This window comes from Panulirus ornatus, chromosome 59, assembly GCF_036320965.1.
Source record: "Panulirus ornatus isolate Po-2019 chromosome 59, ASM3632096v1, whole genome shotgun sequence".
Classification (NCBI taxonomy): Eukaryota; Metazoa; Arthropoda; class Malacostraca; order Decapoda; family Palinuridae; genus Panulirus; species Panulirus ornatus.
This window is the reverse complement of record NC_092282.1, coordinates 15,860,442-15,885,332: the sequence shown is the minus strand read 5'-3', so window position 1 is coordinate 15,885,332 and position 24,891 is coordinate 15,860,442. Positions and strand designations below refer to the sequence as shown.

Sequence of the window (24,891 nt, the reverse complement as noted above, 5' to 3'; positions counted from 1 at the left end):
AAACATACCCATTTTTGCTTTCGGAGATTATGTTCTCGACTTCCACACATTCTTCAAGGCTCCCAGGATTTTCGCCACCTCCCCCACCCTATGATCTACTTCCGCTTCCATGGTTCCATCCGCTGCCAGATCCACTCCCAGATATCTAAAACACTTTACTTCCTCCAGTTTTTCTCCTTTCAAACTTACCTCCCAATTGACTTAACCCTCAACCCTACTGTACCTAATTACCTTGCTCTTATTCACATTTACTCTTAACTTTCTTCTTTCACACACTTTACCAAACTCAGCTTCTGTAGTTTCTCACATGAATCAGCCACCAGCGCTGTATCATCAGCGAACAACAACTGACTTCCCAAGCTCTCTCATCCCTAACAGACTTCATACTTGCCCCTCTTTCCAAAACTCTTGCATTTACCTCCCTAACAACCCCATCCATAAACAAATTAAACAACCATGGAGACATCACACACCCCTGCCGCAAACCTACATTCACTGAGAACCAATCACTTTCCTCTCTTCCTACACGTACACATGCCTTACATCCTCGATAAAAACTTTTCACTGCTTCTAACAACTTTCCTCCCACACCATATATTCTTAATACCTTCCACAGAGCATCTCTATCAACTCTATCATATGCCTTCTCCAGATCCATAAATGCTACATACAAATCCGTTTGCTTTTCTAAGTATTTCTCACATACATTCTTCAAAGCAAACACCTGATCCACACATCCTCTACCACTTCTGAAACCACACAGCTCTTCCCCAATCTGATGCTCTGTACATGCCTTCACCCTCTCAATCAATACCCTCCCATATAATTTAAAAGGAATACTTAACAAACTTATACCTCTGTAATTTGAGCACTCACTCTTATCCCCTTTGCCTTTGTACAATGGCACTATGCACGCATTCCGCCAATCCTCAGGCACCTCACCATGAGTCATACATACATTAAATAATCTTACCAACCAGTCAATAATACAGTCACCCCCTTTTTTAATAAATTCCACTGCAATACCATCCAAACCTGCTGCCTTGCCGGCTTTCATCTTCCGCAAAGCTTTTACTACCTCTTCTCTGTTTACCAAATCATTATATATATATATATATATATATATATATATATATATATATATATATATATATATATAAGTCCACAGGTTAAATGAAACACGATAAGTTCCCAAGTGCACTTTCGTTAAAGTACCTTAGATCTTTCATTGATAAATCCCTTAAGTTAGCAAAGAAATCATTTTATAGAGTTGACTCCAAACCTCCCATTGAAACCAAGAATCTTTTAGTTCTCCATTTTAATAATAATTTTACTTTACCTCTCATGCTGCTTAAATCCTTTAATGTAAATGTTGCCTTCAGCAACAATAATACTATAAAGAATATCTTAATCAGGAATTCACCAGAAAATTCTCCTGAATGCATCTATAAAGTACCATGTAGAAATTGTGATACGTTTTATGTCGGACAGACTGGTAAGGATCTTTCTGTTAGACTTAACCAAAATAAATATAGTATAAGGAAGGGACAAGAATCAAATGCCTTGTTTAATCACGTTAAAAACTATGATCATTGTATTGACTGAAGTAATGCCATCTCAGTACTTAACTCTTAACTCTAAGACCACGAGAAATATCATTGAATCTTCTATTATCAAATACACAAATAATTATAATCTCAATATTAGTGATGGTCTATACAAATTTGATAACTTTATTGTTGATAAAATTTCTAAAATGACTTTATGAACGCTTCTTGTTTGTCTTGGACAAATGGCGTTCTAGCTTCGTCTCTTCGATGTATATCAACTGACTGTTATATTTTTCTCTTGTGTCTCCCCTGATGATGTGATTATTACACGAAAGTGCACTTGGGAACTCATCGTGCTTCATTTTCCCCGTGGACTCATAGGAATATCTTGATCACGCGCAATATAAATATATATATATATATATATATATATATATATATATATATATATATATATATATATATATATATATATATATGTCTGTGTGTATATATATATATATATGTATACGTTGAGATGTATGGGTATGTATATTTGAGTGTGTGGACGTGTATGTATATACAGGTGTATGTGGGTGGGTTGGGCCATTCTTTCGTCTGTTTCCTTGCGTTACCCCGCTAACGCGGGAGACAGCGACAGAGCAAATATATATATATATATATATATATATATATATATATATATATATATATATATATATATATATATATATATATATTTTTTTTTTTTTTTTTTTTTTTTTATACCTCGTCGGTCTCCCGCGTTTGCGAGGTAGCGCAAGGAAACAGACGAAAGAAATGGCCCAACCCCCCCCATACACATGTACATACACACGTCCACACACGCAAATATACATACCTACACAGCTTTCCATGGTTTACCCCAGACGCTTCACATGCCTTGATTCAATCCACTGACAGCACGTCAACCCCTGTATACCACATCGCTCCAATTCACTCTATTCCTTGCCCTCCTTTCACCCTCCTGCATGTTCAGGCCCCGATCACACAAAATCCTTTTCACTCCATCTTTCCACCTCCAATTTGGTCTCCCTCTTCTCCTCGTTCCCTCCACCTCCGACACATATATCCTCTTGGTCAATCTTTCCTCACTCATTCTCTCCATGTGCCCAAACCATTTCAAAACACCCTCTTCTGCTCTCTCAACCACGCTCTTTTTATTTCCACACATCTCTCTTACCCTTACGTTACTTACTCGATCAAACCACCTCACACCACACATTGTCCTCAAACATCTCATTTCCAGCACATCCATCCTCCTGCGCACAACTCTATCCATAGCCCACGCCTCGCAACCATACAACATATACATATATATATATATATATATATATATATATATATATATATATATATATATATATATATATATATATATATATATAAAGTGCGTAAGACAAGAGAACAAATGGGAACATCGGTGAAGGGGGCAAATAGGGAGGTAATAAGAAGTGGTAAAGTAATAGGGAGATGGAGAGAGTATTTTGAAGGTTTGTTGAATGTATATGATGATAGAGTGGAAAATATAGGGTGTTTTGGTCGAGGTGGTGAGCGAAGTGAGAGGGTCAGGGAGAATGATTTGGTAAACAGAGAAGAGGTAGTGAAAGCTTTGCGGATGATGAAAGCCGGCAAGGCGGCGGGTTTGGATGGTATTGCTGTGGAATTTATTAAAAAAGAGGGTGACTGTGTTGTTAACTGGTTGGTGAGGACATTCAATGTATGTATGGTTCATGGTGAAGTGCCTTGAGGATTGGCGGAATGCATGCATAATGCTATTGTACAAAGGCAAAGGGGACAAAGGTGAGTGTTCAAATTACAGAAGTATAAGTTTGTTGAGTATTCCTGGGAAATTATATGGGAGGGTATTGATTGGGAGGGTCAAGGCATGTACAGGGCATCAGATTGGGGAAGAGCATTGTGGTTTCAGAAGTGGTAGAGAATGTGTGGATCAGGTGTTTGCTTTGAAGAATGTATGTGAGGAATACTGAGAAAAACAGATGGATTTGTATGTAGCATTTATGGATCTGGAGAACGCATATGATAGAGTTGATAAAGATGCTCTGTGGAAGGTATTAAGAATATATGGTGTGAGAGGTAAGTTGCTAGAAGCAGTGAAAAGGTTTTAACGAGGATGTAATGCATGTGTATGAGTAGGAAGAGAGATAAGTGATTGGTTCCCAGTGAATGTTGGTTTGCGGCATAGGTGCGTGATGTCTCCACGGTTGTTAATTTGTTTATGGATGGGGTTGTCAGGGAGGTGAATGCAAGAGTTTTGGAGAGAAGGGCAAGTATGCAGTCCGTTGTGGATGAGAGGGTTTGGGAAGTGAATCAGTTGTTGTTTGCTGATGATACAGCGTTGGTGGCTGATTCGGGTGAGAAGCTGCTGAAGTTGGTGACTGAGTTTGGTAAAGTGTGTGAAAGAAGAAAGCTGAGAATAAATGTGAATAAGAGCAAGGTTATAAGGTTCAGTAGGGATGAGGGACAAGTAAATTGGGAGGTACGTTTGAATGGAGAAAAACTGGAGGAAGTGAAGTGTTTTAGATATCTGGGAGAGGATTTGGCAGCGGATGGAACCATGGAAGCGGAAGTGAGTCACAGGGTGGGAACATGGTGGGGGAGGGGGAGAGGGTTCTGGGAGCATTGAAGAATGTGTGGAAGGCGAGAACATTATCTCGGAGAGGAAAAATTGGTATGTTTGAAAGAATAGTGGTTCCAACAATGTTATATGGTTGCGAGGCATGGGCTATAGATAGAGTTGTGCGGAGGAGGGTGGATGTGTTGGAAATAGGATGTCTGAGGACAATATGTGGTGTGAGGTGGTTTGATCGAGTAAGTAATGAAAAGGTAAGAGAGATGTGTGGTAGTAAAAAGATTGTGGTTGAGAGAGCAGAAGAGGGTGTATTAGAATGGTTTGATCAAATGGAGAGAATGAGTAAAGAAAGATTGACAAAGAGGATATATGTGTCAGAGATGGAGGGAACGAGAAGCGGGAGACCAAATTGGGGATGAAAAAAGATCTTGAGCGATCGGGGCCTGAACATTCAGGAGCGTGATAGGCGTGAAAGGAATACAGTGAATTGGAACGATGTGGTATACCGGGATGGACGTGCTATTAATGGATTGAACCCGGGCATGTGAAGCGTCTGGGGTAAACCATGGAAAGTTTTGTGGTACCTGGATGTGGAAAGAGAGCTGTGGTTTCGGTGCATTATACATGACAGCTAGAGATTGAGTGTGAACGAATGTGGCCTTTGTTGTCTTTTCCTAGCGCTACCTCGCGCACATGCAGGGGGAGAGGGGTGCCATTTCATATGTGGCGGGGTGGCGGCGGGAATGGATAAAGGCAGCATGTATGAATATGTACGTGTATATATGTATATGTCTGTGTATGTATATGTATGTATATGTGTGGGTTGGGCCATTCTTTCGTTTGTTTCCTTGCGCTACCTCGCTAACGCAGGAGACAGCGACAAAGTATAATAAATAAATATAATATATATATATATATATATATATATATATATATATATATATATATATATATATATATATATTCGTAATGTTCATTCTGTACATCAAACGTTTTCAGGGCATTCTTACACCCGTCTCAAACGCATCTACTTACAAAGAAACAATATCCTTTGTCGGTGTTACATATCTCAAGTTTATTCCGTTCCCCCCAAGTGATTACGTGCTCTGGGATCTTGATCTGATCGGCATTATTTACTTCGTCAAATTTATCCGAAATTTTTCAAAACTGTATTTACGTCACTGCCGAGTCTATGCTTCTTAAGAGATATGGGATCTAATCTTATCAACCTTTCGTCATATGTTCGCTTTCTCAGACTTAGAATCAGCTTTGCCGCCCGACTCTGTACTTGTTCCATCTTTTCCCCTAAACTTTCTTGTACTTTAGGAAGCAAAACAGGATCAGCATTATTCCTGGTGCTCTGCTGTCGATGTTCCAACTTACGAAACCCAGAATTAGATGTCCATTTTTTTAAGTGCTAATAGACACTGTTTGGCCTCATACCTTCAGATTGTTAAAACGTCAAGAATGTTCTCTTCATTTACTGCAGTTAGCGGATTTCCGAACGTTTGATAGTTGTGATAAGCGTACATCAAATTTCATCTGCCATGTCTGGTAATCCAAGATCTCTTGGCATTATTTCACTGTCTTGCCCACGCACAGCTGAGGCTCCTAGGCTTGCATCGTCTGCGAATTTGGAAATCTTAGATACAAGACCCAGCTTTAATCATTAATGTACATTATGAAGACAATAGGGCCAAGGACCGACCCCTGTGGCACAACACTCATCACGTTCAGCCAGTCTGAGACTTTGCCATTATAAAAATACGAGTTGCTTTCTGTCAGTGAGCCAGTCCCTAACCCATGCACACACTTCGTTCCTATTGCATGTGCCTTTGATTCACAGAGCAGTCTATTTACGTGATCTTTTATCAAATGCACTTTTGCCAATCTACTCATACCACATGAGAGGTTACTTTTGATTCCTAACTGTAACACATAATATTACAAGCATTACTCTTTTCATTTCCGTTGTTTTCAATTTTTCTTCAAAACTCACGAAGCGTCGTTGCCTTTTATGGCTGAGGTATACACGAGTCTCCTTCAAATGTATTGAGGGAGTTGATGATTTTATCTATTAAGACCACTTTCTTCTTATCAGTTACTTACTTCACCTTTCTTGTCATCATCAGTTACTTCACCAAGCTCGGTTATATTATCTATCAGTGGCCCAACTGTATATTCCACGTTCTCTCTTTATCTTACATTTCTAAAGAATTCCTTTGAGGTTATTTTTATAACATTCACGGAAATTCATTTTTTCACGTTCTCGTATACTTTGTCTGTCTATTTTTTACTCCCTTTGTATTTCCACTTTTTCTTGACGATGTCATGTGCCTTTGTTGTCTTGACGTGTTCCGGGTGAGCCGGGTAACATTCCTCTGTAGTTCTGTGTGTGTGTGTGTGTGTGTGTGTGTGTGTGATAATATTTTCTCGGGGTAATTCTATATTGAAAAGCTGCTTGTAATATGGAGGAATTCGCGTGTATGAACAATTTATAGTTGAGGTTATTCTTGCGCGGTGTGACAAAGCGCAATCATTACGTGAATCTGGATGAGGTTTCGCAGGTTCAAAAAATAATTTGGGTTCCGTTTCATTGTTAACTGATTTACTGAGGAACTTGTATATGATTCAGTTTTAAGCAATACGGCTAATAACCTTATTCTACCCTTTAGTTATTAAGGCAGGTGAACATCTGTGGGGAACACAGGTTATTGATGCAAACATCCCTTATCAAGATTAAGACTGGTTAGTTAACGTTATACATTCAGCCCTATGCATATATATATATATATATATATATATATATATATATATATATATATATATATATATATATATATATTCTTTCTTTTCTTTTAAACTATTCGCCATTTCCCGCGTTAGCGAGGTAGCGTTAAGAACAGAGGACTGGGCCTTTTTTGGAATATCCTCACCTGGCCCCCTCTGTTCCTTCTTTTGGAAAATTAAAAAAAAAAGAGAAAAAAAACGAGAGGGGAGGATTTCCAGCCCCCCCGCTCCCTCCCCTTTTAGTCGATTTCTACGACACGCAGGGAATACGTGGGAAGTATTCTTAATCCCCTATCCCCAGGGATAATATATATATATATATATATATATATATATATATATATATATATATATATATATATATATATATATATATATATACATATAAACTTAGCCTACCATTCACAGCCAAAGCCCAAAAGATAACTCCGTGATTTCTCAAGACTGCTTTACAAGCCCTGATAAGGCCTACTGATGGTGCGTCGCCCCACCATATACCATATCGACCCGGTTTTTTCTATCCCATGCCCGCCTCTCACCCTCACTTTCCTAAATGATCATGCACCAACACATCAAAGACTCTCCATCCTTCCATCTTCTCAGTCTTCCCCTTCCTTGTATTTCTAACTCTTCTGCCACACAAATCATCTTTACAAATCTTTCTTTACTCATCCTCTCTTCTTCATAAGTCCAAACCATCTTACTAAGGCACACTCTCGTCCACTCTCCACATAACAGACCACTGCTACCAAACCTCGCTCTTCCTATCGTTCCCCCACACCATCCACCCTCCTTACGGCACATACCGTCCACAATTTTCCGTCCTTTTGCTTTTACGTCCAAAGACTCGGATCCATACAACACCGTTGGGGACTATCTTACTTCTACACATACCCTTCTCTACCCTAACAGATGATGATTTCTCGTTCCACATACCCTGCGATGCACCTTTGACCCACTCGCACCCTATGATTCACTTTAGCTCCCATGGTTCCATCCGACGTCATATCCACTTCCAGAAATCCAAAGTAGTGCACTTCCGTCAGGTTCTCCTCCTCACACTCACTCAACTCATCCTGCTTCTCACCCCACCCTGCTACATCTCTTTACCTTATTTTATTCACACTATCTTTCATTTTCCTCCGTTCATACATTCCCCAAACTTTGTCGCTAACTTCTGGAGTTTCTCACTCCAGTCTCATCGGCAAACTGCAACTGACTCATCTCTTAGTCCGCCATCCTCACAGCGCACTTTAGATCCACTTCTCTCTCCTTGCATTCACCACCTCACAAACACCACCTTACATGAAGAGATGAAAGAGCCACATTGACCTCACGCACCCTTGATGTTGACCGACCTCCACATGCAACAACTCAGTCTCCTCTCTTCCCTTTCGAACACACGCATAATTCTCAATATAAAAAGTTGCTGCATTTAACAGCTCTCCCCCAACACCATATATTCGATATATCCTCAGCATGATATCTCTAATAACCCTGTCGTAGCTCACTCTGACTCCATCAATGCTACACGCAAATCCCTCTCTTTCTCCAGGAATTTCTTAAACATATATATTTTTCAGAGCAGACACCGATTCCACACAACCTTCTACCACTCCTGAAGCCACATAACTCCTCCCCAGTCCGTTACCACCTTCTTGATCATCGCTCTCCCATACGCCTGACCAGGTTTACTCAACAGACTTATACCTCTGTAGTTTGAGCTTTCAATTCTGTATATATATATATATATATATATATATATATATATATATATATATATATATATATATATATATATATATATATATATATTATACTTTGTCGCTGTCTCCCGCGTTAACGAGGTAGTACAAGGAAATAGACGAGAGAATGGCCCAACCCGCCCACATACACATGTATATACATACACGTCCACACACACACACATATACATACCTATACATTTCAACGTATACATATATATACATACACCGACATATACATATCTAAACATGTACATAATTCATACTTGCTGCATTTATTCATTCCCATCGCCATCCCGCCACACATGAAATGGCAACCCTCTCCCCCCGCACGAGAACGAGGTAGCACTAGGAAAAGACAACAAAGGCCACATCTGTTCACACTCAGTCTCTAGCTGTCATGTATAATGCACCGAAACCACAGCTCCCTTCACACATCCAGGATTCACATAACTTTCCATGGTTTACCCCAGACGCTTCACATGCCCTGGTTCAATCCATTGACAGTATGTCGACCCCGATATACCACATGGTTCCATTTCATTTTTTTTTTTGCACGCATTTCACCCTCTTGTATGTCCAAGCTCCGATCGCTCAAAATCTTTATCACTCCATCCTTCCACCTCCAATTTGGCCTCCCACTTCTCTTCTTTCCCTCCACCTTTGACGCATATATCCTCTTTGTCAATCTTTCCTCACTCATCACTTTCCTCTCTTCTTACTCGTACACATGCCTTACATCCTCGATAAAAACTTTTCACTGCTTCCAGCAACTTGCCTCCCAGACCATATATTCTTAATATATTCCACAGAGCATCTCTATCAACTCTATCACATGCCTTTTCCAGATTTATAAATGCTACATACAAATCCATTTGCTTTTCTCAGTATTTCTCACATACATTCTTCAAAGCAAAGACCTGATCCACACATCCTCTACCACTTCTGAAACCACACTGATCCTCCCTAATCTGATGTTCTGTACATGCCTTCACCCTCTCAATCAATACCCTCTCATATAATTTCCTAGGAATACTCAACAAACTTATACCTCTGTAATTTGAACACTCACCTTTATCCTCTTTGCCTCTGTACAATGGCGCTATGCCTGCATTCCGCCAATCCTCAGGCACTTCACCATGAGCCATACTTACACCCATTGAATATCCTCATCAACCAACTGAAAACACAGTCACCCCCTTTTTCAATAAATTCCACTGCAATACCATCCAAACCTGCTGCCTTGCCGGCTTTCATCTTCCGCAAAGCTTTTACTACCTCTTCTCTGTTTACCAAATCATTCTCCCTGACCCTTTCATTTCGCACACCACCTCGACCAAAACACCCTAAAACTGCCACTTTATCATTTAACACATTCAACGCACCTTCAAAATACTCACTCCATCTCCTTCTCACATCACCACTCCTTGTTATTACCTCCCCATTAGCCCCCTTCACCGATGTTCCCATTTGTTCTCTTGTCTTACGCACTTTATTGACCTCCTTCCAAAACATATTTTTATTCTCCCTAAAATCTAATGATACTCTCTCACCCCATCTCTCATTTGCCCTCTTTTTTTACCTTTTGCACCATTCTCTTGACCAGCCTCTTTCCTTTATATATATCCCAGTCATTTGCACTATTTCCCTGCAAAAATCGTCCAAATGCCTCTCTCTTCTCTTTCACTAATAATCTTACTTCTTCATCCCACCACTCACTACCCTTTCTAATATGCCCACCTCCCACGCTTCTCATGCCATAAGCATCTTTAGCGCAAGCCATCACTACTTCACTAAATATATCCCATTCCCATTATCATTATTATTATTATTATTATCATTATTATCATTATCATTATCATTATCATTATACTTAGTCGCCATCTCCCGCGTTAGCGAGGCAGTGCAAGGAAACAATCGAAATAATGGCCTAACCCACCTACATACACATGTATATACATAAACGCCCACACACGCACATATACATACACGCATATACATTTCAACGTATACATACATATGCATACACAGATATATACATATATACACATGTACAAATTCATACTTGCTGCCTTCATCCATTCCGTAGCCACCCGGCCACACGTGAAACAGCAACCCCCTCCCCCTGCGCGCGCGAGGTAGCGCTAGGAAAAGACAACAAAGGCCACATTCGTTCACACTCAGTCTATACCTGTCATGTATAATGCACCGAAACCAGAGCTCCCTTTCCACATCCAGGTCCCACATAACTTTCCATGGTTCACCCCAGACGCTTCACATGCCCTGGTTCGATCCACTGACAGTACGTTGACCCCAGTATACCACCGTTCCAATTCACTCTATTCCTTGCACGCCTTTCACCCTCCTGAATGTTTAGGCCCCAATCGCTCAAAATCTTTTTCACTCCATTCTTCCACCTCCTATCTGGTCTCCTACTTCTCGTTCCCTCCACCGTTCTTTCCTCACTCATTCTCTTCATGTGACCAAACCATTTCAAAACACCCTCTTCTGCTCTCTCAACCACACTCTTTTTATTACCACACATCTCTCTTACCCTTTCATTAATTACTCAATAAAACCACCTCACACAACACAGTGTCCTCAAACATTTCTTTTCCAACACACCTACCCTTCTCTGTACAACGCCATCTATGGCCCATGCCTCACAGCCATATAACATTGTTGGAACCACTATTCCTTCAAACATAGCCATTTTTGCTTTCCGAGATAATGTTCTCGCCTTCCACACATTTTTCAACGCTACCAGAACTTTCGCTCCCTCCCCCACCCTGTGACTCACTTCCGCTTCCATGGTTCTATCCGCTGCCAAATCCACTCCCTGATGTCTAAAACACTTTACTTCCTCTACCTTTTCTCCATTCAAACTTACCTCCCAATAAACTCGTACCTCAACTCAACTGTACCTAACAAACCTACTAACCTTGCTCTTAGTCACGATTACTCTCAGCTTTCTTCTTTCACACACTTTACCAAACTCAGTCACCAGCTTCTGCAGTTTCTCACCCGAATCAGCCACCATCGCCGTATCATCAGCGAACAACGACTGACTCACTTCCCAAGCCCTCTCATCCACAACAGACTGCATACTTGCCCCTCACTCCGAAACTCTTGCATTCACCTCCCTAACAACCCCATCCATAAACAAATTAAACAACCATGGAGACATCACGCACCCCTGCCGCAAATCGACATTCACTGGGAATCAATCACTTTCCTCTCTTCCTACACGTACACATGCCTTACATCCCCGATAAAAACTTTTCACTGCTTCCAGCAACTTGCCTTCCACACCGTATACTCTTAATACCTTCCACAGAGCATCTCTATCAACTCTATCATATGCGTTCTCCAGATCCATAAATGCCACATACAAATCCATCTGTTTTTCTAAGTATTTCTCACATATATTCTTCAAAGCAAACACCTGATCGACACATTCTCTACCACTTCTGAAACCACACTGCTCTTCCCCAATCTGATGCTCTGTACATGCTTTCACCCTCTCAATCAATACCCTCCCCTATAATTTCCCAGAAATACTCCACAAACTTATACCTCTGTAATTTGAGCACTCACCTTTATCCCCTTTGCCTTTGTACAGTGGCACTATGCATGCATTACGCCAATCCTCAGGCACTTCACCATGAGCCATACACACACTGAACGTCCTCACCAACCAATCAACAACACAGTTACCCCCTTTTTTATTGAATTCCACTGCAATATCATCCAAACCCGCCGCCTTGCCGGCTTTCATCTTCCGCAAAGCTTTCACTACCTCTTCTCTGTTTATCAAATCATTTTCTGTTTACCAAATCATCTTGACCAAAACATCCTATATCTATCACTCTATCATCTAACACATTCAACAAACCTTCAAAATACTCACTCCATCTGCTTCTCACATCACCACTACTTGTTATTACCTCCCCATTAGCCCCCTTCACCGATGTTCCCATTTGTTCTCGTCTTACGCACTCTATTTACCTCCTTCCAAAACATCTTTTTGTTCTCCCTAAAATCTAATGATACTCTCTCACCCCAACTCTCATTTGTCCTCTTTTTCACCTTTTGCACCTTTCTCTTGACCTCCTGCCTCTTTCTTTTATACATCTCACAGTCATTTGCACTATTTCCCTGCAAAAATCGTCCACATGTCTCTCTATTCTTTTTCACTAACAATCTTACTTCATCCCACTACTCACTACCCTTTCTAATCTGCTCACCTCCTACGCTTCTCATGCCACAAGCATCTTTTGCTCAAGCCATCACTGCTTCCCTCAGTACATCCCATTCCTCCCCTACTCCCCTTATGTCCTTTGCTCTCCTCTTTTTCCATTCTGCACTCAGTCTCTCCTGGTACTTCCTCACACAAGTCTCCTTCCCATGCTCACTTACTCTCACCACTCTCTTCACCCTAACATTCTCTCTTCTTTTCTGAAAACCTCCTCAGATCTTCATCTTCGCCTCCACAAGATAATGATCAGACATCCCTGCAGTTGCATCTCTCAGCACATTAACATCCAAAAGCCTCTCTTTCACGCGCCTATCAATTAAGACGTAATTTAATAACGCTCTCTGGCCATCTCTCCTACTTACATACGTATACTTATGTACATCTCTCTTTTTAAACCAGGTATTCCCAATCACCAGTGCTTTTTCAGCACACAAGTCTACAAGCTCTTCACCATTTCCATTTACAACACTGAACACACCTTGTACACCAATTATTCCCTCAACTGCCACATTACTCACCTTTGCATTCAAATCACCCATCACTATAACCCGGTCTTGTGCATCAAAACTGGTAACATACTCACTCAGCTGCTCCCATGATCTTTCTTCTCATGCCCAGGTGCATAGGCACCAATAATCACACATCTCTCTCCATCTACTTTCAGTTTTACCCATATCAATCTAGAGTTTACTTTCTTACACTCTAACACATACTCCCACAACTCCTGATTCAGAAGTAGTGCTACTCGTTCCTTTGCTCTTATCCTCCCACCAACCCCTGACTTTACTCCCAAAAGTTTACTTTCTTACACTCTAACACATACTCCCACAACTCCTGATTCAGGAGTAGTGCTACTCGTTCCTTTGCTCTTATCCTCCCACCAACCCCTGACTTTACTCCCAGAAGTTTACTTTCTTACACTCTAACACATACTCCCACAACTCTTGATTCAGGAGTAGTGCTACTCGTTCTTTGCTCTTATCCTCCCACCAACCCCTGACTTTACTCCCAAAACATTCCCATTCTTCACCTTTACCCTTGAGCTTCGTTTCACACAGAGCCAAAACATCCAGGTTCTTTTCATCAAACATAATACCTATCTCCTTTTTTCTCATCTTGGTTACATCTATACACATTCAGACACCCCAATCTGAGCTTTCGAGAAGGTTGAGCACTCCCCGCGTGACTCCTTCTTCTGTTTCCCCTTTTAGAAAGTTAAAATACAAGGAGGGGAGGGTTTCTAGCCCCCCGCTCCCGTCCCCTTTAATTGTCTTCTACGACACGCGGGGAATGCGTGGGAAGTATTTTTCTCCCCTATAATTTATTATACTTTGTCGCTGTCTCCCACGTTAGTGAGGTAGCGCAAAGAAACAGACGAAAGAATGGCCCAACCCACCCACATACATATGTATATAAATACACGTCCACAGACGCACATATATATACCTATACATTTCCACATATATATATATATATATATATATATATATATATATATATATATATATATATATATATATATATATATATATATATATAAACAACCATGGAGGCATCACACACCCCTGCCGCAAACCTACATTCACTGAGAACCAATCACTTTCCTCTCTTCCTACACGTACACATGCCTTACATCCTCGATAAAAACTTTTCACTGCTTCTAACAACTTGCCTCCCACACCATATATTCTTAATACCTTCCACAGAGCATCTCTATCAACTCTATCATATGCCTTCTCCAGATCCATAAATGCTACATACAAATCCATTTGCTTTTCTAAGTATTTCTCACATACATTCTTCAAACCAAACACCTGATCCACACATCCTCTACCACTTCTGAAACCACACTGCTCTTCCCCAATCTGATGCTCTGTACATGCCTTCACCCTCTCAATCAATACCCTCCCAAATAATTTACCAGGAATACTCAACAAACTTATACCTATGAAATTTGAGCACTCACTCTTATCCCCTTTGCCTTTGTACAATGGCACTATGCACGCATTCCGCCAATCCTCAGGCACCTCAGGGGTTGTTAGGGAGGTAAATGCAAGAGTTTTGGAAAGAGGGGCAAGTATGAAGTCTGCTGTGGATGAGAGAGCTTGGGAAGTGTCAGTTGTTGTTTGCTGATGATACAGCGCTGGTGGCTGATTCATGTGAGAAACTGCAGAAGCTGGTGACTGAGTTTGGTAAAGTGTGTGAAAGAAGAAAGTTAAGAGTAAATGTGAATAAGAGCAAGGTTATTAGGTACAGTAGGGTTGAGGGTCAAGTCAATTGGGAGGTAAGTTTGAATGGAGAAAAACTGGAGGAAGTAAAGTGTTTTAGATATCTGGGAGTGGATCTGGCAGCGGATGGAACCATGGAAGCGGAAGTGGATCATAGGGTGGGGGAGGGGGCGAAAATCCTGGGAGCCTTGAAGAATGTGTGGAAGTCGAGAACATTATCTCGGAAAGCAAAAATGGGTATGTTTGAAGGAATAGTGGTTCCAACAATGTTGTATGGTTGCGAGGCGTGGGCTATGGATAGAGTTGTGCGCAGGAGGGTGGATGTGCTGGAAATGAGATGTTTGAGGACAATGTGTGGTGTGAGGTGGTTTGATCGAGTAAGTAACGTAAGGGTAAGAGATATGTGTGGAAATAAAAAGAGCGTGGTTGAGAGAGCAGAAGAGGGTGTTTTGAAATGGTTTGGGCACATGGAGAGAATGAGTGAGGAAAGATTGACCAAGAGGATATATGTGTCGGAGGTGGAGGGAACGAGGAGAAGTGGGAGACCAAATTGGAGGTGGAAAGATGGAGTGAAAAAGATTTTGTGTGATCGGGGCCTGAACATGCAGGAGGGTGAAAGGAGGGCAAGGAATAGAGTGAATTGGATCGATGTGGTATACCGGGGTTGACGTGCTGTCAGTGGACTGAATCAAGGCATGTGAAGCGTCTGGGGTAAACCATGGAAAGCTGTGTAGGTATGTATATTTGCGTGTGTGGACGTATGTATATACATGTGTATGGGGGTGGGTTGGGCCATTTCTTTCGTCTGTTTCCTTGCGCTACCTCGCAAACGCGGGAAACAGCGACAAAGCAAAAAAAAAAAAAAAAAAAAAAAAAAATATATATATATATATATATATATATATATATATATATATATATATATATATATATATATATTGGAAAGGATCACAATTTTGCGCGTGATCAAGATATTCCTATGAGTCCACTGGGAAAATGAAACACGAAAAGTTCCCAAGTGCACTTTCGTGTAATAATCACATCATCAGGGGAGACACAAGAGAGAAATATAACAGTCAGTTGATATACATCGAAGAGACGAAGTTAGGACGCCATTTGGTAAACATGTGAATCACATGTTTACTGAAATTACTATTCCAGTACTATGTAATCGAATACCCTTCCTCTCACGTTGGTGAACAACGGGGTTTCCACTAGGCATTTCCCATCAGGCTCACCAACGTGAGACGAAGGGTAATAAATTACATAGTACTCGAATAGTCATTACACTATTAGGGGCGATCATAGCCTAGCAGTAGCCACCCCTGCCACGCAGGTCCCGGGTTCGGTCCTTTGCTATTTGATGTTTGTATGTTATGTGGAAGTGCGCGTTCATATGCACTATATTCGTATATATATATATATATATATATATATATATATATATATATATATATATATATATATATATATATGTGTGTGTGTGTGTGTGTGTGTGTGTGCTACTAGGCAAAGCCTGTACAAGATCACAGCACTTGTGAAGTCACCAAGACTCACATAAATTAGTCCTTGGGTAATTATATATAAACACATAAATTGATATGACAAATAAATGACAAACCAAAATAAATAACGTTTCATGTAAATAAGTAATGTTTAATAGTTTCGCTCATCTTCACTACCCTGACCAATAACGTGTTAGGTCAAAATTATAGCCAACTTTCCGTTTCATAATTTGGTAATTATAGACATCATAGAAAAGAAAGAAATTTTACTTTTGAGGTGCGGCGATTCAAATTATCCTTGTCGTTATGATTATGTTGCTGCATAGTCGGCATTTAAGTCGAACATTATTTTGCCTAATATTTATTGTCCAGCCCCTCGGATAGGGGCGAATCACCAATTAAGATGAAAAGGCTTGAGCTTAAGACCGAAGGACAACAAGGGGTACGTATGTATTGCGTAAGAAATAATGGTCCTTCGTGCGCTCCATGATATTAGGCTTGGTCAGTATATGTATGATGTTCAAACATTTGTAGATACGCCAATGATCTAGGACTGACAACATGGACGTGTACCTAGCGGCAAAATAAAGAAATAATTCTAGGGCAATGACCAGGGAAGGGGTCAGCGAGTCCTGTCCATTACTCCCCTATTTAGCTAATACCAAGGAAAATCCACTGATAGTATTACCATATCTGTTGCATAAATGGCGTTCATTGCACATTTTCTATAGTTTTACATTACTTAATTCCCGTATGACCATATTCCTTTTGCTGTAAAATATCTGTCAGATTCTCGGGGGAACAAGGGCTCCATCCACAATACGGTTGTTACTAGATTCTAAATTAGTTTATGCTCCGCATATTTTCGAATAAATTCAATGAATTGTTGCTTTTACACGTATGGTCAATTGGCATAATTCTGGAATAAGTTTTAGAATGTTTGTTTAAAGAATAGTAAGTGGATGTGCAGCAAATTAATATTGGCTTGCTGTCAGAAATACAAATGTATGAACCAGCTTCTTGTGCCTTCTGGTTATAATGGTATTGCATTTGATTATTTACATTTAAATGTCAGCATTATTCAGCTGATTAAAAATTTTGAAGGGTGTAATTGGTCCCTTCACTCTCTTTCTCCATGATAAAACAGCTTTGTTAACCCTAGCCCTCACACTTTAAATCAGTTCTCTTATTTCAGGTACCAAGATCTTGTTCAACAGAATGGTATCAGAGGATGAGTTGCCAACTAACGATAGTATAACACATTTCACTGCATTTCATTTCATTTTCGGCAGAAGAGTAGATCCAGTACCTATGGACACTAAAACCATAACATATGACTCTGATAATCTTGTTTCTGGAGTACTTGATATTCGTTATTCACACCTCTGCAAGATATCATAACACTGGAGAAGGTATGGAAGAACGATAACCTAGCCTCCCTTTGACAGATATTCTGTAGGGCTTAACCATCCAACCAGACCGTTAATTTAAAGAGATGAGAGTATTTACTGAAACTGAAAGCTCCAATGTCACCCGGCCATTAGTCTGACTTACTGCCATTTATCGTTACAAGGCAGGAAGAAAATAAAACCAGATTAGTTGAAATATTTCCTAATTTGAGATGTCGCCTGGCTATTAATCTAAATTACTGCCATTTATTGTTACAAGGCAGGAAGAAAATAAAAATTAGATTACTTGAAATATTTCCTAATTTGAGAATCCTTGATAAATAAGTACAAAGTCGAAATCCGCTGGCAATCTTAGTGGTAAGCGAGACACAACAGAGAGATGAACTACAACTGAATCAAAGCAATGAGCAGCCCGAAATGTGGTGGCTGCCTAACATGGACTCTTGAAGGCAAACTTGTTATGCCTTTAATTGTAAAGAAAGAAAGCCCAGTGTGAGGTGAGAGAGTGTAGGTACTCAAGCTGGTAAAGGTACACATTTTAGTGTTCTGCTTCTATATTCATTATCAGTGAAATTTCACCTTATCAAAAAGAACCATGGAATCAACGAGTTGTAACTGTTATGAAATTTCGTTTGTGACTTATTCATTGGCAGGCGCGTATTCTAGTGGATTATGATCTGTGTTCTACTCTTACAGAATCTTTGTTGCGACAATTGTGACTGAACAGTAAAAAAATCTCCTTTTATAATCTTAAAGCCGATCTTTGGATATTATTTAACTCGTTAGTGATAGGGTTATGAAGAAGAGGGCAAACGTGGGAACATATAGTAAATAAGTAACGTGAAACATCAATAAACATAAACACATAAGATAACTTACCTGTTTTAACGCTACGGATGAGTCGGACGTTACTTAATGGTTTCATTATTGGTGAAAGTCTATCATCAAAACTTGTACGCACCACACGAGCGCCATGGATGATTTGGTGTAAACAGCGAGTTCAGATGCCTATAGACACATAGGAATCTGACCCTCTTAGTGTCAAGTCCATAGAGCATTGAATTCGATCCTTATATCTTTATAGACATCTGAAGTCCCCCAACACTTTGGCTAAGAGGATTCAAATGATACGATGCATGGCAGCAAGGCGTAGACTGCATCATTGATAGATTAGACATTTCTGGACTTTGTAATCAAGCCTTTTTTTTGTATTACAGCTTCTTTGGTTTATACATCTACTTACACACTAAATGAAGCTCTTTAAACAAGCGACTGGTAAATTTTTGACATTTCCAAAGGACAGCCACTTCTGTTGTACTAGAGACGCCAGCATTATTCTTCGTGCTTTACAATCACAGACTTTGACAAAGTTGGCACAGTGGATTCTTTACGGTTTCAGATTGGTAAAATTCTTGATACGGAGTGCTTTTATCCCACAGGTTTCCTGCGTTTCAAAGTCCTGTCACTCTACGAGAACATAATTGTTGGAGTAGGAGGGGTAAAATCTATCGACTACGTGCGTCCAACTGATGAATTACCCATACCACTCAAACAAATTCTCGCAAAAGTGGGCACGGCTTCGACAAGGGAGGAAATTTTGGAGTAAAACCATTCTATATCAGAAAGTAAAGTAGAATACAAACAGGAGTGATCCCGAGGTTGTGAGAACATTAGAAAAGTGACCATCCTGCTGACACCAAACATTCATCTGGTGCCTGTTCAGATTTTATTATGCTTTATTTGGTTTACAAATCAATATGCAAACAGAATGGGGCTGCAATACAAGAAAACCTGTTTCCTTATAGTTTCTAGAAATGTTTGATTTCCTTGATTACTGATGCATTTCACAGAATGCCGCCATGCATCGTAAAGTTTGAATAAGACAATCCGAGTTTTGCAAATATGTTGGCGAGTTCAGATATAGGGATCGAATTAAATCTGATGGGGTCTCTTACACACAGTCTTAGATTCGTATATCTCTATAGACATCTAACCTCCCTATTTACCTCCGGACCAAATGATCCATGGCACTGTTCGGTGGAGGACAAGTTATGATACCGTGGAATTTCACCAAAAATAGAAACTACATGTTATCAGTTGCTTTAGAATTGGAAAGTTTTCATGTTTTTACGTAGATTGGTTTCACATTATTTCATTATCTGACCACACATTTCCCCCTTCCCTCATAATCCTATCGTTAATGAGTGATTTGACATTGAAAGATCGAAAGAAATGCGTATCTGCCAATAGATAAGTTGTCCTTTCGTCAAAATGTCACTTAGAACACATGCGTCCATCAGCGGACAGATTAAAGTGTTGGTACAGTATGTCATATAAGTTTGCATGTATGACAAACTTTTACCTAATTACCGGCTCTGGGTCTACCAACAAAGCCTATAAATAGCCAACAAAAGCTTGAACTAATCACAATCCTACTTGTCCTCTAAACAGCTATATTGGATAAAACAAAAACAAATGGGGGAAAAAAATCCCATCACCACATGCGAAAAAAAATGTACAGATTGATAGATTGGCTTGCAAGAGAAAGTACACAAAACGTGTAAGTACCACTTGTCACTTGTGGTAGCCTGGTAGAGTGCTGAGTGAGCAGGAAAATATGGGTGTGATTGACAAGTCCGGCAGCTTGAGACAAGAGGATAGGATATGGATGTCTTGTTTTGTTCTTTCTCTTGAACTTTGTGTTGTAATGTTCTCTGACTTATTAGAATGGCACAGCATTGGTGGCGAATAACATAAATGTATGTAGATATATTACATCAAGCATACTAAAAAAAAGAGTGGGGAAAGGGGTGTGGCTGGAATGATTGCCGCTTACTTCCTCTTCTCAAGATAAGAGAGAAGGCCATGATGGATGTATTTCTTAGATCATTCCCTGCTCTTATTTCTTACACAAGCACTGCAATGGCGGTGATCAAAATGAGTATATGTAGAAATATTACACAACATGCCCAAAATTATAAATCACGCATTACAATATAAATGGGACATTACTGTCAAAATAGGCTTTGAAATGTTTGTTGTTTATTTTCATCTGTAATTAAAGTTCTCCATCACAAAGGCTATATTCATGAAAATTAGGTACTGTCATTGTATAATGCTTCACGTAACAATACAAAGGCTGAGTATGAATGTGGTGGTGATACAGGTGATGGGAACTTGTGCTGCCTTTCCTCTTCCAGCTAAAATCACTCTAAGTTACTAGATTTACATTTCACTTGATATTCAACTTCACTTCTATCACTTTCTTCACTTTGGTAATCCAACATGTTGTATATTTATCTGTATATTTTCCATGGGGTCACTGTACACATAACCCAAGATGGTAATGAGTGTGTATCTTACAATAGTAATTGGAAGGGTGAGGAAAGTATGTTTTTTTACTGCACCTGCTAGGCAGTGGAAGAGATATCTTTTGACTACTAAAGGTATAATAAGTTTATTGGATATCTAAACAGAGGTGAGAAAAGTTGAAGCATCACATGGGTGTTGGGTGCCTTTCCGTAAGAGAAAATGTGATGACGACACTTTGAAGGTTAATGTATAGATGGCATAAAACCATCTATTTGTTGAGTTGGTCATAATTCATATTGATTCTAGGGACTTGCTGGCCATACTCTTGCAGGGTATTTATGGGAGAAAAAGGTCATGTTAGGTTTGATCCTGAGGGTGTTGAGATCTGTAGCAGGCAGTTAGTATTCGACATGAATTTATGCCTTGTACACATATAGATTAAATAATCAGATCTCGTATTGTCAAGGAGTTTGAAATTGTTGTGAGAGGTAGCTCTTCCACTCTATAGTATAAGAGATTGTACAAAATTTATTAGTTTAGTCGACATTTAATATATTAATTTCATAATACTAGCTACAGAGATGACTGCAAGAGTTGACTTAAGGTTTTTGCCCTGTTAAAGTTTGGACTTATCTTACCCTAAATATAGCATTGGCTGCTAATTTATGTTACTATTATTAATTCCCAAAATTTTTGCAAGTTCTTATAAAATTTGTAAAAGTTTGTTTCTCCAATAACTTTATTAGTCTTTCATTACTTGTTGTTCATTACAAGTTAAACTAACTGGTACCAAAATACAAGTCCTACATTAAAAGTTAAAGTAACTTGTACCAAAATACTAGACTTTCATTAAAAGTTACTAATTTGTACTAAAATACTAGTCTTTTCTTAAAAGTTAAACTAACTGGTACCACAATAAAGTTCAGCTGTGGTTGGTGGATTACAGATATTGAAGGCATGGGATTGAAAAACTGGCTAGTCAGTATGGTCTGGTTAATCTATAAAAGACATAAAAAAATCATCCTAAAGCTAAATGATAAGATTGTAGTCAGACAATATAAAGAGTACAAAACTGTATTATAGTATAGAAAGTTTAAGGTACTGGGCTGCATGAGTACTGAATTCCTTTTTTACAGTGTACACATAGGTAACTACAGAGAAAAAAAAAGAGAATGGGGCAGGAAATGGATGACTTCATTGTTCCTCCTTATTTACAAGATACAGAAAAATTAGTGGAAATGCTATTAGTATCAAGTAACAGAATGCAAGGAGAATTCTACCATTATAGTCACTGAAGTGGGATTTTACAAACACAGATGCTTGAATAGCATTAATGGGAAACAAATAACTTGTAGTATGTTTACTACTTTTACATTTATGGGAAAATAAAAATCATACATACACAAAGCTCATTATATTAACTGTACAAGAAAATGCTCATTGAGTTACATAAATACATAATACCTTACCTGTAAAACAACCTGCAAATCACATCCAAATTATGATGTGAATGCTTGAGAACTCTCTGATAATCGTCATATATATTATCATGGTGGGCTGCACAGCATACTATTCTTAGGAACATTCTGAGAATGCAATTGTCTTTAATAGGGGCATTAACATTTGATAAGTCCAAGGCAGAATGGACTTGTACAATATATTCTTTATTCTGTCAGCTGTCTGTATTAATATTAATGTTTTCTCTATATTAAATGGTGATCTCATAAATGATACTGCAAATATCAGGATATACACAGTTGTTAACTTATCAAAGTAATCTTACCATGTACAGGCTAGGATATACAGCACTGTAAAAAATGGAAGTACTGTTATGTTTTATTCCAAAAGTACAAGTCTGACAGATCCATCAAGTAGCCACTTTTAGGACTTGTGGGAAATGACAGTCAACATGTGTCATTAGAAAATGAGTTTACAAACATTCTTGTAAAAAGATGACCTAATGCTCTAACTCATATGTACTGTTGGTTATAGTTTTCTTTTTAAAGATAATTCAAACATCTCAGCTATTTCCTAATACTGACATCACAACCAGGTACAGTAGTTATGTCTTATTTCCATACATTGCATAAGCAATTACTTATATTACATAACAATATTAATCTTCAAAATCTGATTCATTTGAAATCATGCCTTGATTTAAGTGATGCTCAATATCTGACCATGTTATAAATACAAATTTCAAGATATACCTACTGTTCACTTTGAGCCAACTGAAGTAATAATTTTACCTTCATGTTCCTTCATGTATTTTAATTATTGAATACTACCATATCCTTGAATTAGTCAAGGTGCTTGTGATTACTTCCTATCTGATTTTGACTTTAGACATGGATAACAAAATGTTGCATCAAAAATTCTTTTCATATGAATTATGTTTCTTATATGCACTTGTGTATGGTGGCCCTCTCATGTGTTCTACATTTTATGCTACAAAAACATCACACGGGGACAATTTCCAGAACATCATGCAAGATTCTGGGAAGACCTGAGACTGATGTAAAAATTTCTTTAGTCATTATTCCCCCCTTACACTCAATACATAACTTCATAATGTTCTGGAATTTTCCATAATTTAAAGCATGAGCATACCCTGGCAACCACACACAAAACATAATTGTGGCACTCAAGAGTCCTTTGATGAAGAATTTTAAGGAGGCAAATTTTCCCACAGAGATATGTGTTCAGATTTGTTAAAATTTGGAGGGTGGTTGAAACAAAACCTGATCTCTTAAAGACTATGAAATTCTGAGTTTTCTCTGAATTCTACGCAAAGGTAGGTCATATAAAATGTCCTTCTAAAACACATGAAATATGCATTAATATTTTTTCCTATGTGATAATATGTGATCATACCTAAAATTTCATTTTTTTATTCACTTTCTGATGGTAAATAAACTAACCACCCATGAATATTCTAATCACTCATTCTCTGGATTATTTTCTTTCACTTGAATCCTTGGGAATGAAACTATACATCTTTTTACCTGAAAAAATCAACATGTATTTTTTCTTTGAAAATACATGCCATTTTTCTCATTGCACTGACATTTTTATGCCAAAAGCAAACAACGAGAAAATGCTTTATCTGTTTTATCAACATGTTTCATTGTAATGTAATACTTACAAGTATTACCAAAAATGCAAATAAATATTTTGGGAATTATCAATATACATTGGGAAGGAAAGATTCATTTGAAAATCCCCTCCTTAGTCTGTGATAGATTTGCTCTTCTAGAGATCTGCCAGCTGTATTTTAGGAATGGACAGAAGTTTTCTTCAGTCTGCCAGCTTTCGCATCAGTAATTGCTCCCCAAAGTTCGAAGATGAAGTCGTCAGTGAATCCAAAAGCTTCTAGATCAGAATCATCCACAGCTTCGGCAAATTCCATTGTATTTTGCTTCTGCTGTCCCAGTTCCCAGATCTGAGCAGCTGAAAAGGAAATATTCAATTAGAAATAATCTG

The 24,891-nt window shown here is 38.9% G+C and overlaps 2 protein-coding genes across 2 annotated transcripts in view; both read right to left on the bottom strand.

Moving 5' to 3' along the window:
- The window catches only part of LOC139767132 (extracellular signal-regulated kinase 2-like), a 288,409-nt gene extending 269,337 nt beyond the window's left edge, over positions 1-19,072 (bottom strand). Inside the window, exon 1 of the mRNA XM_071696155.1 lies at positions 18,976-19,072. The gene's annotated coding sequence lies outside the window, so the exon portion shown is untranslated. The remainder of the gene's footprint in view (positions 1-18,975) is intronic.
- A 3,735-nt stretch (positions 19,073-22,807) lies between these two features.
- Positions 22,808-24,891, bottom strand: part of kermit (PDZ domain-containing protein GIPC-like protein kermit) — a 172,851-nt gene continuing 170,767 nt past the window's right edge. Inside the window, exon 7 of the mRNA XM_071696135.1 lies at positions 22,808-24,858. Within this exon, the coding sequence (XP_071552236.1) occupies positions 24,683-24,858 (176 nt within the window). The 3' untranslated portion in view covers positions 22,808-24,682. The remainder of the gene's footprint in view (positions 24,859-24,891) is intronic.